General features: G+C 32.7%; 2 protein-coding genes across 4 annotated transcripts; both read left to right on the top strand.

Moving 5' to 3' along the window:
* The first annotated feature begins 641 nt into the window (after window positions 1-641).
* On the top strand, window positions 642-8,402 carry LOC100809120 (2-dehydro-3-deoxyphosphooctonate aldolase). 2 transcript variants are annotated; one of them, XM_006602793.4, is made up of 15 exons: window positions 642-740; window positions 862-916; window positions 1,049-1,146; window positions 2,150-2,246; window positions 2,944-3,009; window positions 3,668-3,727; window positions 3,835-3,909; window positions 4,035-4,119; window positions 4,578-4,636; window positions 5,470-5,514; window positions 6,330-6,428; window positions 6,607-6,654; window positions 6,800-6,847; window positions 7,462-7,526; window positions 8,131-8,402. In XM_006602793.4, exons 2-14 carry the CDS (start codon window positions 878-880, stop codon window positions 7,516-7,518), a joined length of 876 nt encoding a protein of 291 aa, XP_006602856.1. In that variant the 5' UTR covers window positions 642-740; window positions 862-877; the 3' UTR covers window positions 7,519-7,526; window positions 8,131-8,402. The 2 variants fall into 2 exon arrangements, with proteins under 2 accessions (XP_006602856.1, XP_014626657.1); XM_014771171.3 differs by having other exon boundaries at window positions 699-767.
* A 1,571-nt stretch (window positions 8,403-9,973) lies between these two features.
* LOC100808583 (nucleolin) lies at window positions 9,974-15,026 on the top strand. 2 transcript variants are annotated; one of them, XM_006602792.4, is made up of 12 exons: window positions 9,974-10,490; window positions 11,176-11,747; window positions 11,833-11,922; window positions 12,045-12,284; window positions 12,697-12,918; window positions 12,996-13,290; window positions 13,374-13,714; window positions 13,817-13,923; window positions 14,015-14,118; window positions 14,207-14,280; window positions 14,372-14,468; window positions 14,650-15,026. In XM_006602792.4, exons 1-11 carry the CDS (start codon window positions 10,274-10,276, stop codon window positions 14,465-14,467), a joined length of 2,358 nt encoding a protein of 785 aa, XP_006602855.1. In that variant the 5' UTR covers window positions 9,974-10,273; the 3' UTR covers window position 14,468; window positions 14,650-15,026. The 2 variants fall into 2 exon arrangements, with proteins under 2 accessions (XP_006602855.1, XP_003552481.1); XM_003552433.5 differs by having other exon boundaries at window positions 14,595-15,026.
* The last annotated feature ends 3,235 nt before the right edge of the window (window positions 15,027-18,261 follow it).

Here is an 18,261-nt window from a genome sequence, read left to right as displayed (position 1 = left end):
TCCTCACTAAGTATTTTTTGGTTACACATTCCTCTTAAGTTGATAAGTTAGATAATGACTAACAAAAATAAAACGAAAAAAATATCACACTTTAGTAGTATCTTTGTATTGACAGAAAGATCATTACTGTCATTGTGGAACGATTTTTATTATTTGAAGGTTGAATTTTAATAAATAAATAATATATATCCTGATAATGTAATACATTATTATCTTATTACATACAGTTATATATAACAATAATACTAACTTCTTACTTGTTCACAATATAAAAAAGTTCGTGTCTATTAAACTCACTTAAAAATATTATATATATATATTTAAAATATCTGACATTATAGTATATATTTTTATTTGCTTTTTATACATACCTCGAAAAATATTTCATAAAATTAAATTAAAGTCAAAGTGAATATTTTTCTCCTTGAATCTATTCCTATTAATAAAAAGATAATTATTTTTTTATGTGCATATTTATTATTTTAAATTACTCTTTAAATATATATATTTATTTTTATTTCTTTTATTAATTTTTAAAATATAATTATTATCACTATTTTCTTTAATAATTTTTTATTTTAATTTTTTTAAAATAAAAATAGAGATACAAAGTATTTTTTTAACTAGTAAAAATAACTAAAACCAGAGAGTACTAGTAGTATTTAGCCACCGACATAACTGTGCTTTGGAATTTGGAGTGCAATAATTCTGATTCTACCGTCATCAACTAGGAGAAGAAGGTACACCGCAACGCAACGCAACGCAACGTTGTTTCTCTTTTCAGATCTCTCATTCTCACTCTGTTTTACATACAATGTCGTTCTGAATCACTGCATCTTTTCTTATTTCCACTCTCTGCAGCTTCATTTTCTGCAAAATGGATCCCTCTGCGGCATTGCTATTTAACCACCTCAAGGTCCGTGATTTCTCGCTGATTATTATTTTCTAGACTTTGAATTTTTCTGGGTCAAGGCCAAAATTCTCTTTTTTCTTATTTTTTTTATTCTCAATTTTCTCTGATGGGTTGTGTTTCTTTCAATCTCACCAGGGTGCAGACCCGTTCTTCCTGCTAGCGGGTCCTAATGTGATTGAATCGGAGGAGCACATTCTGCGGATGGCTAAGAACATCAAGAGTGTTGCATCTGAGTATGTAATTATCTCTATTTATTTATGATTAATACTTTTTTTTAATGGGAAAATAAATGTGATTTGATGGAAATCCATTAGGAAGTGCCACTGTAGCACCATGAGTTGTCAAACATTTATTAGTAGTTGATTTTACATCAAAATAGATCTTTGGCAACTCATTTTAGGTGTTTGATACTCATGAGAAAAAGATGGATACGGGAGTTATACTCATTGGTTTTAAGCCAACTTCTTTGTAGTCTTCTGTATGAAGTTAAATATTTAAAGCAAGAGCTAACTATACTGACACTTCCTAAGATTTCTTAAGATTGCACATGATCCCATGCTCTTTTAACGTTTACTGCGACCCCCCTTACAAGGATACACACTGCAATGTATTTCTTGGGTAACAGGGGTGTCAATGTAATGTATTTCAAACAATTAAGAGGACTAATGTAGGGGTAAAAACAAGAAGGGTATTGCGGGGAAGTTAACGAATGTGATTTACTCTTAAAATAAAGGTTTTAATTTTGATTCACTGTCTGTGTAGAAGTTATTTTGCACCTATCATTGTTTAGAAAGTATGGGTATGATAGTAACTAATTGAAAAGTCAAACTCTTATAGTGACATGACGAAGACATGGCTGGATGATGGTCTAGAAACTTGCACTTAAGGGTCAAAGTTAAAATTGTGAATGAAATGGTTTGTAGACATGATATTAGTTTTATCTTTGTAGCTAACATGATCTTGAGTGTATATGTGTCTTTCAGAGTTGAAATACCATTGGTTTTCACTCTGTGTAGAAGTTATTTTGCACCTATCATTGTTTAGAAAGTATGGGTATGATAAAACTAATTGAAAAGTCAAACTCTTATACTGACATGACAAAGACATGGTTGCGTGATGGTCTAGAAACTTGCACTTAAGGGTCAAAGTTAAAATTGTGAATGAAATGGTTTGTAGACATGATATTAGTTTTATCTTTGAAGCTAACATGATCTTGAGTGTATATGTGTCTTTCAGAGTTGGAATACCATTGGTTTTCAAGTCAAGCTTTGACAAAGCTAACCGAACATCATCAAAATCATTTCGTGGCCCGGGGATGGCTGAGGGATTGAAGGTTCATATTTCTGCTACCATGTTGCGATAATATCTCCTTGTGATTTGTATCTAGAGGGTTCTAGGTGTTGTAATTGTTCAATAACATGAGATGATGAGACTATATTAGCTCTGTTAAATTTTCATGATTTCAGTTGTATATGAGTAATATAAAGTCGTCTTATCCTAAATAACTGCCAAAGGTAGCTCGAGACGGGGTGGGAGTGGGGTGTGTTAGTTTCCAAATCATTGTAGGGGTACTTTAGCCATATATCCCGCTAATGTGAGATTGTAACAGGGTTCTTTATATTGTTTCTGGTTCCATCTATGCCTAGAGATTTTGGAGTTAAATATTGTCAGAGTTGGAGGTAGCATCTGTGCACCTTATTGTAGGGCCTTGAGAAATCTCATCTATGGGTCAAATGTCACCTCTTCCAGTGCCAAAGGAAAAATATGCTATACTAGTACTAGTAAAATTTCAAGTCATCTTTGTAGTGTGTGGGAATTACAACAGAAATCTTACTTAGGAAGGAGTTGTTTATGACCTTTAATAGCCATTGGCACAAGCACTGGTACAGTAATATACATTTAGTGTGTTTGTTTAACATGTAAATTGCTTTATCTAAATCACCAAATTTTGTACTGGATAAAGCTATTTTATCTTTGTTGAATGTTTTCCTTCTTTTTTCCCGCCTCTTATTTTGATGTTTTATTCTCAGATACTCGAGAAGGTAAAAATAGCTTATGACATTCCTATAGTGACAGATGTGCATGAGACCATCCAGGTAAAATGTTTAGTTTTACTATATATACAATATACAATTGTCAGTTTGATATTTATTTTTGTCTGTTTGGTTATGTTGTATGGAATTCATATTTCATGGCCTTCTTGTATGGGTCAAGGATCACTTACAGTACTAACATTATTTGGCATATCAATCAAACTAGTTTGATCTTAATTATTTGTTGTTTTGGAGGGATAATCATTACTTGCTTGTTAGTGTGGAAAGAAAAAAAATAGCACTAACTTTTCTTCAAGTGATGCTCTGATAAATGGAATGTTAAGTTGTTAACATCATGAAATAGTTGATACCTGGATTAAATTCTTATATGTTCTTTCCCCTCATGCAATCAGTTTATGTTGAAATGGTAACTTGAAAAACATTTTGCTTGGATCATTCATTGGTATGAAACTATATCTTGTAAATCCAAGCTTGGCTCTCTTATTATCACTGATATTTTCCTTAACACTTGGCTGTACCCACCCATCTAATTTTGAAACTCAGAATGGTTAGCACCTTTACTATCAATAATTTTGTAATATACTATCATATTGAATAATTAAATTGGTTCTTCCAGTGTATACTTGTCATTGGAATGTGGTATTGATAGTTCAGATTCTAACTCATGGTCTGCCTTTGGCACGTTTATATTTTTTGCCAGTGTGAAGCAGTTGGCAGAGTTGCAGATATCATTCAGATTCCAGCATTCTTGTGTCGCCAAGTAAATATCTATTGCATTCAATTTCAATATCCATTATAATTTTCTGGTTAAAATTTTAATAGATGTGCCAACTTCAATTATTTCATTCATTTTATTTCTAATGACAGACAGATCTTCTAGTTGCAGCAGCCAAAACTGGGAAAATTATCAACATTAAGAAGGGCCAGTTCTGTGCTCCTTCTGTTAGTATACTATCCAACTTTATGAGTTACAATTTCAATAGTTAGCAATGACTTAACTTAAGCCTCGGAATTAGTGTCTCCTGATTTTTACCATTATTCATGTTTCATAGTTTTCATGTCTATAGGTGATGACAAATTCAGCTGAAAAGGTTCGGTTAGCTGGAAATCCTAATGTGATGGTTTGTGAGAGAGGAACAATGTTTGGATACAGTGAGTTAATAGCAACTATTTTGAGGTTTTCTGTATGTTCCTGAATGATGTGAATCTTGCAAGAACTATTCAATAATTGATATCAGTAATTGCTTAATGTGGAGTAAATTGTTGTTTTTCCTTTCATTTTGTAATGCTTAATTTTTTAGAGCATTTTCTGCAAGATGTAATTTCAATAAGAAAATGTCATATCAAGGGATGCTAGTTATTTCTCTATGGCCACCTGTTCTTATTTCATTGTTGTCTTGCGTTCTTTTCACTCATCTTATTTAAAATTGAAATCTCAATTTTTATTTTATTAATCTGTTACCCAACCTCTTGGCTTCTCCTTTTAATCAAAACTTTTAATGTGTATCAGAGGTATAATATTGCCTTAAAACAGTTAGTATTGAAATTAGTTCTTTTGTTTTTGTTTTCAAAACCCAGAATTGATTAAAATCTTTTCCTTTTTCATACAGATGATTTGATTGTTGATCCACGTAACTTGGAGTGGATGAGAGAAGCCAATTGTCCCATTGTAAGTAAATCTTTCTTTTATAGTATGCTTTAAGATATACTGTTTGAACATTTATATCATTTCTTATTGAATGTAAGGATACAGTTGAGAAGGGCATTTTCTTCCTGCAGCTTTTCTTGATGGCATTGTCCTAATAATTTATTTGATGAAAATATTATAGTTGATTAAATGAGATGAATCCATGTGAACACAATCAACCTGATGGCTGATACACACCTTTTAATGGTAAAAGTTGCTTCAATTGCTTACTCTATGGGACATTTTCTCTCAAATGCTCACATCTCTCCCTTCTCTGTGACTTACTGACTTAGGAGAAGGTTTATTCTGTAGTTCCTGAAAATGTTTTTCTTGGTCTGGATAATAACCCAAGTTTTAACGTACAGATGACTCCTATCAATAAGCTAGAACAAGAGTATTTTATTTTGAATTCAAAATGCAAAGTAATTCACCAATATACATACCAGATAGAAAACTAAACAAATAGATTCACATAGAATTTATTCTTGTGTGGTTCAGAGGACCTAATTCATTTTTGTTGATCTTTTAGTCAAAGGGTATATAACATTTCCCTTTCTTGCAATGCCTAATTAATAAAATAGTTATTTACTCAATGAATCAATTAAGAAGTAAAGCAGAGTGTTGCATTTATTTAACTATAAGAGTGAGATTGAACTTAATTCTTTACTATTCCCTTATTATAAAGAACTATTCTTTTAAGCAGTTTTTCTTTTGGCACTGTTTTAAATTTTCTTATGGTGAAGTTTCTTGCTACTATCTCTGTATGCTGTTTATTTTTAGAAAACTCGAATATTTGATTTTGGTGTTTGCCTCAGGTAGCTGATATAACTCACTCACTACAACAGCCTGCTGGAAAGATGGTGTGTTTAGCATTGTTTATTCCCATATTTCTTTGATATTAACGTCATTTTGAACTGTATATTTCATGTGACAGTATTTTAACCTGCAACATTTTAAAAATAAAAAATTCCAAAAATAGTGGAATAAACCTTTATTGTTGAAGTATTGGTGTTCACAATATCTGTTAGAATATTTGAATTGCTGGTGTTTTCTGAGTCTTAGTATGTTAGCAGTCTTATTGGGCTAGGCTTCTATTGATTGTGTTGTGCTACACTAGAACATGACCTAGATTACTAGTACATCTGTACAAGTAGTGTTGTTTGTATTTTACAGCACCAGCACATCAATTTTATATCAGCCATTGACAATTCTTTTTCTCCCTTTCTCTTTCACATCAATTATCTTAATTTCAACAGTCTCTTTTTTATATTTGCATTGGGCATGTCATAGTATGTGAATACAGCATAGGTCAAAATGTGACTCATTTAATTTTGCTGGGAGAACTACAGATCATAGTTTTGTTTTCAGATTTGCAATGTCTAAAGTTCATGTGTGGCTTCTATGCTTTGCAGATTTGTGAGGAACTGAGGATCATTTAGAATCTTCAAGTATTGTGTTGTTCCCTGTGTGTTTTTGCTGTGTAAACCTCTATGCTATGCTCCATTGAAATCTTTTAAGTATATTGAAGTCTCACATGATCTTTAAGTATGTTACTTCTGAACCCAACTATCAGATCTGACTTCTGTAGTTCTAGCTTTTAAAAATAACTTTCTGAAATGACCTTTCCAAATCTTACACCTGGTTCATTGGATTAAAATTCTGCTTTCATGATTAGTTGGATGGGGGAGGTGTTGCTAGTGGAGGTCTTCGAGAACTAATACCTTGCATTGCAAGGACAGCAGTTGCCGTTGGAGTGGATGGGATCTTCATGGAGGTATGGTGAATAGCCTATGCTAGTTATAATTTACTAGAATAATTATAAAAGAATGTAGTTCAGAGTAAAATCTCAGCTATATAGCCATCATACTTGTGATTCCAAGATCTGCTATTCAAAGAGTATCTTTATTTAGTTTGTCAATCACTGAGCTTCTAAAAGCTTTTTGGGTTTTCAGGTGCATGATGATCCACTGAATGCACCTGTTGATGGCCCAACACAGTGGGTGAGTTGCTGCTTAGCACAGTTATTTAGATTTATAAACATCATTTCCTCAATATTGTTTTCCTTTGGATGTTCCCTATATTTTTTTTTTTATCAAATAGGGCACTTAATGAACTATGTATGTACTAAATCCTCTTATTTGACAGCCTTTGCGCCACTTTAAGGAGCTACTTGAAGAGCTTGTAGCCATTGCTGTAAGTTGTTGATTGAAATTTATGATTCTAAGTTGCATAATAAATCTGTAAGTAGGCAAATTGAACTATTCTTCATACCTCTAGGGCCTAGGACATATTAAGTTCTCTTATTCTAAATAGAAAATCTTGTTTGTTATTAAATACCTTGCCAATGAAGATGTTAATAAATACCCCTTTAGGATTAATTTCCAACTCATACTGTTCTGTTCAGAAGAGTGACCAGAAGATGGTTGAAAATAATTAAAATAATTCTAGATCCTCACCAATTAAAATTGGTCAGGTTGGGTTTAGGCAATCATCGGTGCAACCTGATCCCATTTGAGTCAGGTCATTCTTTTATTATTAAATAATAAAAAAATGGAGAAATACAAAAAAATAATGGAGAAAGCAAAAATCATGAAAGAAAGCTAATATCCTATCTCAAAAGTCAGAAATATTTTTGAAGCACGTTCGTTAAATCACATTAAGTTTATTTATTTATTGAGTATCATATTAAGTGTTATCATTTTTTTATAGTCGGGTTAAGTATGAGATTGCCAAAAATTAAAAACAATTTGAATTGCTATGTATTTTTGAACTTATATTTGATTAACTCCAGTTTTGATATATTGTAGAGGGTAAGCAAAGGGAAGCAACGGTTCAACATTGATCTCACACCATTTCGTGAATAAAAAAAATGGTAAGAAATGCTTTGTTTTTTCACTTTATATTCATTTGTTTTTGTTTCTCCGGCTAGTTAAGGTTCTTTTTTCTTTGTGATTTTTTGACTAAAATTATAACCAGTATACTGTGAAGAAGTATCTCAGTCTTAAATCTTATTGTGAAAGCTGTTCTTAAAACCATTGAGATTTGAGAGGGTATAAAGGCAAAGATTTTACGTACTACATGAAACATCCTTCAAAGTGTAATTAATATACATCCATTGATAAAGAGTAAAGACTTAAAATCAAAATTGAGCTTTAAAGTCAATCAGTTATGATCTTAGTTACAAATTGCTTAATATAAGTAATCCTTTAATTTCAATTAAACATTGACCAATCACTAAATTGTAATTTAACTTAATGTAAGCATCGAAACAAGGTTTAAATAACTAGAAACTTCTAATGCAAAACAAGACCAGGAATGCAACAAATTAATGATAAATCTAGAACTAGTTAAAACAACCACCCTACTGCCTTTTATCCTATTGTGATTTTATTTGAATGAAATTAGAAGTGCTTAAACTATTTTAAAGCATAAATGCATTCATTTTTATTTTTTTTAAATCTGGTCTTTGTTTGCAGGTGATGGTTTTCAGTTATTCTGAATGTAATTTCTTTACCATTGGTCTTTTAAGATTGTTCAAGGGTGAATGCAAAACTGTCTCCTCTCACAAGTTCCTTATAAGGAGAGTTTATCTTAAAAATATTATTTGATGATCAATGCATGTTACTCTGAAGTGGTAACACTATACCAACTCAAGTTTGTCACATATCCTGTGTAGCCTTAATCATGTCAGTTACTAAAGTTGAGGCAATTAATTGAATATTAAGATATAGGTAGATTAATTATTAAATTTATTATTAGGTAAATTAATTTATTATTTTTGTCATTTCTCCCAAGTACTTTCTACAAGGTTTTCAAGCCATTTCTAAAATATCTCAAAATTTTGGCTGTGGCTTAGGGATATTGTTTACGATTTAGGAGAAATATCAGAAAATGATGTATAAGGATATATGGTTTAATGCATGATCTACTTGGTAAATTGTATTGGTGCCTCATTATTTAAAAACACTATCAGTGGTTATGCACTAATTGTTGGTGGTTCCAATGACGCAATGATATTTGAACTGATAATAGATTAGTAAGTAGTTTATACATTGGTTTTGTTACACTGATAGTTGTATGTTTTATTACATTTAGTTTTGTTACACTTTGATTTCACTGAAAAAGTCGAACCAAGGAGAATTAAACAGTATATTTATTCTTTTATGTTTATGCGCCAAATGCTACCTAGAGGAGGATTGCAAGGATAACAATTATGTGTTTTTTACTTGAATTTCATCATCTTTTTTGGGTGACACCAAATAAGGCGAGGGAACTCACTCGATGAAAGACAAGACCTGTATTTTAAATTTCTAGTTCAAATGAGCAAGTTACAGTAATACTTCCTGAAATTTAGTGGACTTACACAAGCACCCACAATTATTTTAATCATTACTTTTGTCTCCCCAGTTTGAGGACGTGTTAATACTTTCGAAGATATAAGATGTTAATGTTATTGAGAAAAAAAAAGATGTTAATATAATGTTTTTAAACTCAAAGGACAGTTAGTGTAAAAAAATAAAAAAAAGTGAAATTATGTGTAATCATATGAAATCTCAGAAATTATTGTTGTAATTTGCTATTTTTTTAATTAACCGATCTAATCATAGTTTATCAGGCTTATTTCCAAAAAATAAAGTTTTTATTGAACTAAAACTTCAGTTTAGACACCTAAGTTGAAATTAGTCATTTTTTTTTCAATTCATTATAGCTCACAATTCACATCGGGGCCTACCTAAGTGTATATTTAGATACATGTATCAACAAACTTATTCGCCGAGTCAATGCTTCTCCTTGTACCTTTATATTTCATCAATTGGACTTTGAAAAAAATTACAACATACACATCTTTAATGCTAAAACAGCATAGTCTAAATGGAGCTAGGTAACTATTTTACCATCTCTAAATGATATCGTGTAGATTTTATTTTAATGATAAGATTTTATCTTTTTTCAAAAATTTTTATTGTATGTGTTTTTAAGGATTTTTCTTATCTCTTATCTCTTTGAATCTATATTTTTTTATCAGTCTATTTTAATCTATATATATTTTTATCTTCATCTCTAAATTCAATTCAAATATACAAGTATATTTCTTAATCATTATGATTAAAATAAACGTATATCACAATATAAATTACGTATTATAAAAATAATATAATTTATATATTAAAATTACATATTATGAATTTTAGTTATATAAATAATAATTATCTTTTACTGTATATTTTATTAATATTTTTTTACTGTATATTAAAATTGAAAACCTCATGTAGTAATCATAAATTATTTCCATAAATTCAAATAATCTCCCAAGACCAAGGGCTTATTCCAAATACTACTAACTAGCATCGCCGCTTGTTCCTTTTCAAGGGTTTTGTGTTCTCCTTTGCTCCCTATTTGATTCTCTCTCTCTTGGTGTTTTTGTCTCTGTCTTCACCAAAATTTCTATCTTTATTCACATTCGGCAATTGGGTTCGCTTCCAATTTTTATTTCGCCTTCGACCACCTTCGGAACCTTTCTTCCCTTCCTTCTTCTGCAAATTAGGGTTTTATTTCCAATTGGGTAATTTTTAATTTGGGAATCTCGTTTATTCAATTTGGATCAAGAAATCCGCGACAATGCCTCCGAGAATAGTGAAGAGAGGTGCTGCGGCAAAGAGGGCATCGAGGGGATCCTCAAAGGCTGCACCTGAGAACCAGCCTGAGCCTGAAACTACGGAAGTGGTTGTGAAAAATAATCAAGAAAATCCGGTTGTTGATGCTGTGGTGGAAGAGAAGCTCGTTGATGTGGAGCAAGAACACGAGGAAGTACCAAATGAGTCGGCTAAGGTGGAAAGTAAGTCCCTTTTTTTTTATTAATTTATATATTTTTTAGATTTTAGATTTTCTTTATTTGGATCTTAGGAGGGTGATATGTGTGCAATGTTATTTGTGATTTAACGTTTTTTGTATTTTGTGGATGTTATGTGAGATGGGTTTGCCAAAAGTTCATTTTTTTTCATACTTGGAATTTAAAATGGGGGTATCATGTGAATTTGGGTCCTGCCAAGGTTTAAAATCATCGCGCAGACAGTTTTCTAAAACATTGAGTTCTACACTTGTGTATATCTTAATTTGATTAGGAAATAACTGGTGAACATATAGCTTGCTTATGTAGCAAGGGAAATCTGGAAATTTATATAGCTTTTCCGCCCCAACCATTTTGGTAAAGTTATGGAACTATTTGAGCGAGCATTTTTAAGATAGATTATGATTAGATGGTGCTACCTATTATTGAAAGTTTTCTGTACTTGGCAACTTGAGATGGAAGCCTGTTGTATGGGATGGATATGCTATGGAGGTGTTTTTTATTTTTTTGGCTCTAATTCCTTTTCTGATGTGTGTTATGCAATGTTGGAAATGGTTTGGACCAAGAATGGGGATTGGTTGTGGATTATGGACTTCCTTATTTTAATAATTACTATGATGTTAGGAAAGTTGTGTTTTGACTGGGATGATTTTAAATATTTATTTTTTGGCAGACACTGAAGAGGAGGTTAAGGAGTCTATAGATGAATATGAAAAAGATGAACACTTAGATTTTGAGGATAATTACCCTGAGTACGAAGCAGAGGAGTATGGTGGTGTTGACTATGACGAGAAGGAAATTGAACAAGAAGAAGGTCAGGAGGAGGGAGATGAAGTAGAGGAAGATCCTGAAGAGATTGTAGGTGAAGAAGAGGGTGATACAGGTGATGAAGAAGTTGAATATGTTTATGAAGAAGTTGAGGATGATGATGATGATGATGATGAGCATGCTGTTGAAGAGTTTGAGCATGATGAGCATGCACAGAAGCCTGATGCGGAGGAAGAGGAACACCGTGAAGTTGTAAAGGAGAGGCGAAAGCGGAAGGAATTTGAAGTATTTGTTGGTGGCCTAGATAAGGATGCTACTGAGCATGATCTGAAAAAGGTTTTTGGTAAAGTTGGGGTAGTTACTGAAGTCCGGCTGATGATAAATCCCCAGACTAAAAGGAACAAGGGATTTGCATTCTTGCGCTTTGAAACGGTTGAGCAAGCAAGAAGAGCTGTGGTGGAGCTAAAAAATCCAGTGGTAATCTTTGATCTTATCATATAGTTAAAGCAGGTTTAAAGTTGCCTGTATATTCAATCATATGTTTTCATTGCTACAATTTCAGATTAATGGCAAACAATGTGGTGTTACTCCAAGTCAGGACAGTGATACTCTCTACTTAGGTAACATATGCAAGACATGGAAAAAGGAAGCTGTAAGTTTTTCTCCTGGTCTTTTCTTGCTACCTCTAACACCTGAGTTATGCTTACTAGTATTATTTTTTTTGCCACCTTCAAGGCATGAGATTCTAACTGTTAATGCAACTTCTGGTGCCAGTTAAAGGAGAAACTGAAACATTATGGAGTAGAAAATGTGGAGGATTTGACTTTAATAGAAGATGGCACTAATGAGGGGATGAACCGAGGATTTGCATTTTTGGAGTTTTCATCTCGTTCAGATGCTAAGGAAGCCTACAGGCGACTGCAGAAGAGAGATGTTGCATTTGGAGTTGATAAGCCTGCGAAGGTTTCCTTTGCTGACTCCTTTATTGATCTGGGTGATGAAATTATGGCACAGGTATTTTTCTGAATCTGATTTCCTTTCTTTTCCAAGGTCATTACATAAAAACTGCAAAGTATGATTCTTCAATCTTATTGAAGCATTTGGGCTACTTGTAAACATCTATGTTGGCTTCCAACAGGGTTTTTTTTTTGGTAGACAGTATTTGGTGTTATCACTTCAGTTTTCTTAATACTCTAGGTTTATTTTTGTATTTGATTAATAAATTTCTACAAATTTAACCCAGTTTACTTTACTCTAGAGATTGGGCAGGCATAAACTTTATTAGTTTTAATACATGGACAAGCATACATTCTATCCCTGTCATGATCATAAGGTGTTTAGCTGTTAATAACTTGAGATACCTTATATTTGCTGATCAATTGTCATTTGTTTTTTTATGTACCTGATGAAGTATAACTATCTGCAGGTTAAAACTGTATTTGTTGATTCGCTGCCTCCTTCATGGGATGAAGTTTATGTCCGAGATCTTCTCAAGAAATATGGAGAGATTGAAAAAATTGAGCTTGCTAAGGACATGCCAGCTGCTCGGAGGAAGAATTATGGATTTGTTACATTTAGTACACATGCTGCTGCTGTGGAATGTGCTGATAGCATTACTAGTGCAGGGTTAGGTGAAGGTGACAAAAAGGTCTGTTTGGCATTTAAGTTCATTGTACTTTGCAACAGATAAATGTGGCATTTTGTAATGCCTCTTGCTTGTTTCAGGCAAAAGTTAGGGCTAGATTGTCACGGCCTCTTTCAAAACCTCTTCAGAGAGGCCGTGGAAAACATGTTAATCATGGGGACTTTCGTTCTGGCCGCAATTCTGGAAGATTGGTAAGATCTTCACGGAGTCGACCTGCACCACGTAGTCTTCCTGCCCGTGTGGTGAGAGGAGTTGGAAGTCGTGTTCCGCCTGTTAGACCTATTAGTGTGAGAAGTAGACGTCCTGTCACATCCATGCTAGAAAGATCCAGGCCAGTGGCTCCTCCAGCTAGAAGCTATGACAGGAGATTGGCTGGTATGAGTTATATATATCTGACTTCCTCTTGTTAGTCTGTCTTTATGAATATTATTATATGATATATTATTTTTAATTGTTAGCTCCTGCATATCCAAAAAGTGGCATGAAAAGAGATTATAGACGACGTGTGAATCTACCACCTCCGAGAAATAGAGTTGCTGCAGATTATGGCTCTAGGTTAGCCTCTCAGAGGCACACATCTCATAGGGATTATCCTGCCCGTGGCTCTAACTACCCTGAGCTGCATAGAAGTACATCTCGTGGTTCTGCACCAAAGAGAGGTTATGTTGATGATGGCCATGGCCAAAGATTTGAGAGGGCTCCTCCTCCTCCTCCTCCTCCCCCCCATCTAAGTTACCGTGAAGGACGGCCACGCGATTATGACACTCTATCTGGCTCAAAACGTCCTTATACTGATATAGTAAGTATTATTTCTAAACATGTATTTTAATAGTATTGTTTTAAATTTCATTTATTTCTCTTTTTGCTAAATGAAATTCCTTTTACTTGAATTTCTCATCAGGATGATGTTCCTCCTCGGTATGATACCAGTGCTCGCCAATCAAGATCTCGTTTAAATTATGACTATGGAGGTAGTGCTTCACAGTATGGAGATGCTTATGGTGACAGGTTAGTTTCTTCTAAACACAAGGTTTTTGCAATCTCCTTGCTCCAATCCTGTTGTTCTTTAGTAACTTATTCCTCACATTTTGGTTTGTAGACTTGGAAGATCTAGTCTTGGATATAGTGGCAGCAGAAATTCTATTTCTAGTCAAGACTTACATGGTACATATGGCAGTCGACAAGGCATGAGTTATGGCGGAGGTGGACACATATAATCTGAATGTTATCTTAAAGTTAAACATCAGATGTTATTTGCTTAGTGCTTACATCTTAGTGTGTTTCATGTCAGGTTCTTTTGGTGGTAGTGATGGTGGTATGTACTCATCAAGTTATGGTGGCGATTATGTATCCCGTGGAAGTGATGTTAGTTTCTCATCTTTCTTAATTGGAAGTAGTTTGATTTATGGCTATCTGTCTGTGACGTTCTCATTTTATTGTGTTCTTGATGATGTAGGTTGGTGGCCGTTCATATTCATCTATGTATTCTGGTAGAGGGGTGGGTGATAGCAGCAATTATATGGGTGGTGGTGGATCTGGGTCATATTATTGAGGTAAGTCTTCTAACTCTTTGCCATTGCATTTTGTGAAGTACATGCGGAGGCACTAGTATATGTAAATCTCATTTTCTCTAGAAGATTTCTCTACCCTCAAACGACATCTCCATATTTTTCCATAAGGGATGACTGGCTGAAGATTGATCCCCTGGTCACTAGTGAATTTATCTATGAACAGATCTAAATACAATAAAGAGGCTGCTGTAGGATGTGGAATTTGAAGCTTATGCTCATTATGATGCCTACCATGTGGAGCTGAACATTGCTAATTAATTGCCTGGTTTGGGTATTTATCAAAGATCAAGGGTTATGCCAATTCAAGTCTTCTATCAGATGGACGAATTTTGAGTTCTTCAATTTGTGCTGTAAGTACTGAAGCTGATTAGAAATGGAAAGAGAAGTGCTGAGCATGTGATGTATAAATAAACTTCGTATTATTAAGCTCCCTTGTGGGTGGGTAATTTGAAAGATCACTCCATATCCTGTTCATTTGGAAAGAACCAAGGCCACAGATTACTTTTTGATTACGGATTATTGGATTTTTTTCTCCTGTCATAAAGTTGGTTTTTTTCCTAACAAAAGTATATTGTTACTCTTTGGATTCATTATATTTTTGCCGGTGCTAAGATCACGAACAAGAGTACCCAGCACTTTGTGGAGCTACCATTGGTAGTAGTAATATGATCACTACTTCGGCAATAAATAAAGGAAAGATTATGATATAGTAACATATCCTAGAAAGCATCATGCACTGATTATGTGTTGCTGGAGTTTGTCTAACATGGTATTTTGTACTAAGGGGCAGTACAAGATGCATATGGAGCATTGCATATTTTTCCTTAAGATTGTTTACTTGCCCCCCTTGGAATTTTTCTTTGTGATGCAATTATTTTTGCGCACTTCATTACTATGCAATCCAATTGTGTATATCGGAAGACATTTGCACGATGCTATATCATTGGAAAACGCAACTTTACGAGATTATAAAGTAGCTGGAATGGATTCAATATCATCTGTTACCTACCGATTTAGAATATCGAGAATATATGGGAATTGGCACTTTATGCACCAGGTTATATATCCTGCTTGGTTTAGAAGAACTCATGCCCCAATGGCAAACATGAACTAACCAAAATATCACTAGAATGTCTATGCATTCATGAACTAGGTCTTCTCATTTTTTTAATCCCCAGTTGGGTAGTTAGTTTCCAACTCACCATTTTATCAGCCTTAAGTTGCAAATGCTTATAAAGTATTGATGCTCGGAGTCTTCAAAAGTGCTGGAAGCTGATGTTGGCAAAATGAGAATATTAGATAATGACTATTTAGGATTTTTCTAACATGTTATCTGCTTTTCAAAAGTGGTTCTGATCAGTACTAGAGGGTTGTTACTTTGATAATGTTGTGTTATAGTTCATGCATATCTGAATTCTCTACATGCTTTATGTTCTTTTAAGATCCTTGTGTAGCTTGTGAATAATTGGTGTCAATCAGGGTTTGCATTGTTCTTAGCTTTTGGTGAAAGGCTTTCATTTTCTTACCCTTTCACTGTATGAGGGATCTTTACGGACTTGTTGAAGTTTAGTTTCCAGTGTGTTCCTTTTGTGCACTGGAGGGTGCTGCCCCTTATCATGTTTGGTTAAATTGGTTTCTGCATAGCTCTAAATTTTTCTAGTGGCATTGAATTTGACATCATGATTTAGTTTTACAATTTTTGTAAATTGTTCCATTCATGACATTGTAGTTCTGGCAAAAGCACCATATGATGCTAAGTTTCGAATTTTGTATTGTGGTTGTACGCTGATACACTCTCGAGCTGCTTTTGTTTCTGAATGGGTTCTGTAACTAGGGATTCCCTGAACATGCTTTTACAACACTTAATTTGGAACAACGTGCTTTGATGACATAATCTTGTTTTGCTTTTGATAAGATACCCCGCCTGATTGCCTTTGTCAAGTTGGCATTTTGTAGTTGATGTTCGACCCAATTTGTCGAATTGTGCAAAATTTAAGACTAGTCCATTTAATATACTGAATCTTGTACCATGTACCATTCAAATGGATATTATGCTGAAATGCTTGATGTAAAAATTGATCCTAAATAAGAGTAAAGCTTGACTATTGGATTGTCCGAAACTACAAAACTAAAGTACCATATTTTTTATTTACACATTCAGATATCAATTCTTAGTTGGATGATGGTACACATTATTTTAATTTATTTAAGACTTAATAATGTTCGTTTTGGTTTATTATGTGTTGTAGTTATTTTGTTTAAGCATATTAAGGTTTTTGAAATGTATTTTATTTTGATTTTTATTTAAAAAAATTAAAAGTTAATAAAACACTAACATTGTTAAGGAAAAGTTGAAAAAATATGATCAAAATGATATATTTTGAAAATATAATAAATTAGAATGAAATTTTTAAAATTTAATGTTAAAAGTTAAACAGTGAAACATAATGTATGAAAAGTCACATTTAAGTATTTATTTAACCTCTACATTGGTATCTAGAAAAATGAATTATAAGAAATATTTTGCTGAGTAGGATTATTCTTTTTAAGTGGATGGTGCAAGCGCATTGGTATCTAGAAAAATATCTCCTTGTAGCAATCATAAGGAAATATTTTGGTATAATGATAAAATTAACGCAAGTTTTAAATACCTCAATTTATAAGAACAATGTTAGGGCATAAGTCACTATGGTCTTAAATTAAAACTAAGATAGTCTTGTCTTGGTTATTGAGTTGAACGAAAATTGACTCAACTAACTGCTTGTTTGGTGTTGCGGTCATGAAGTCTAACATGTATTAAAGTAGAAGAAACTAAAATACCTTTCTTGATTGTTTTTTGCAATTTGATGTGATTTGAGCTTCAACTGTGCTATCTAAAATGGATCCAAACATTGTTTGGGTAAGCACTTGTAAAATTTCTGCTTGATTTTATTTATTTATTTTAAATGTTAAAATGTTAGTATAAATAATTTTTTATTCTAGACAATGATCTAAAAGAAAATTTTTCAATGTGAGACTTATATATGTGAAAATTCACTTAAAAAGCTGGTATTTCAATGTAATTTTGGATGATATGAATTAATTATAAATGTCAACACAAGTTATCAAGGTAAAATTCAAATTCAAATTAGAACAACACTAAAAAAGAGCTGCGTTCAAGTTTTGAAATTAGAGTTTCCAATTATAATTAAATCTGAAATATAAAATAACTTGAAATTAAGAATTACGGATAACTTGAAATTACTGCGTTCGAGTTTTGAAATTAGAGTTTCCAGTTACCAAATTCTTAATATTATTACATATGTTAAATAATGAGATTTAACAACGTCAATGACTAACCATTTATTAATTAATATTTTAGAGACAATTTATATCATATTAACAAGCATTTTAAACATTTAGATGCTAATTAGTGTGAATATGATTTCGTAAAAGAGCAAAAAGGTGACTAATTGATTACTTTTTCAAATTTACTTTACCTTCTGTTCTGTCATATAAATTTCACGTTTTAAAAATAGATACTTATTGTTTGTGATTGCAATTCGTGCAAGGGAGATTCATACAAAATGGTAGCAATCCTGATTTAAAAATATTAATTAAAAAATCATTAAATAGACTTAAAAATAAATAAATGTTAATTAATCTTCTTGGAGCATTAAGGAATTAAAAGAAAAAATATTTTTTATCAGAATGCATAAAGTTTCGTTATTCACAATTTTTTTTTTTACACTCTTTTATAATGTTCACACTAAATATTTTTTATTTTTAATTTCTT

This window comes from Glycine max, chromosome 18 (genome assembly GCF_000004515.6).
Source record: "Glycine max cultivar Williams 82 chromosome 18, Glycine_max_v4.0, whole genome shotgun sequence".
Lineage (NCBI taxonomy): Eukaryota > Viridiplantae > Streptophyta > Magnoliopsida > Fabales > Fabaceae > Glycine > Glycine max.
Note: the sequence above shows the minus strand (reverse complement) of the source record. Positions and strands in the feature narration are given on the sequence as shown.

Coding starts and splice junctions, on each gene's coding strand:
- LOC100809120 (XM_006602793.4), top strand. CDS start 878: ATGGATCCCTCTGCGGCATTGCTATTTAACCACCTCAAG. Junction 3,910..4,034: donor GCCAGTTCTGTGCTCCTTCT/GTTAGTATACTA, acceptor TCATGTCTATAG/GTGATGACAAATTCAGCTGA. Junction 5,515..6,329: donor AACAGCCTGCTGGAAAGATG/GTGTGTTTAGCA, acceptor TTTCATGATTAG/TTGGATGGGGGAGGTGTTGC.
- LOC100808583 (XM_006602792.4), top strand. CDS start 10,274: ATGCCTCCGAGAATAGTGAAGAGAGGTGCTGCGGCAAAGAGGGCATCG. Junction 11,923..12,044: donor AGACATGGAAAAAGGAAGCT/GTAAGTTTTTCT, acceptor TTCTGGTGCCAG/TTAAAGGAGAAACTGAAACA. Junction 12,285..12,696: donor GTGATGAAATTATGGCACAG/GTATTTTTCTGA, acceptor AACTATCTGCAG/GTTAAAACTGTATTTGTTGA.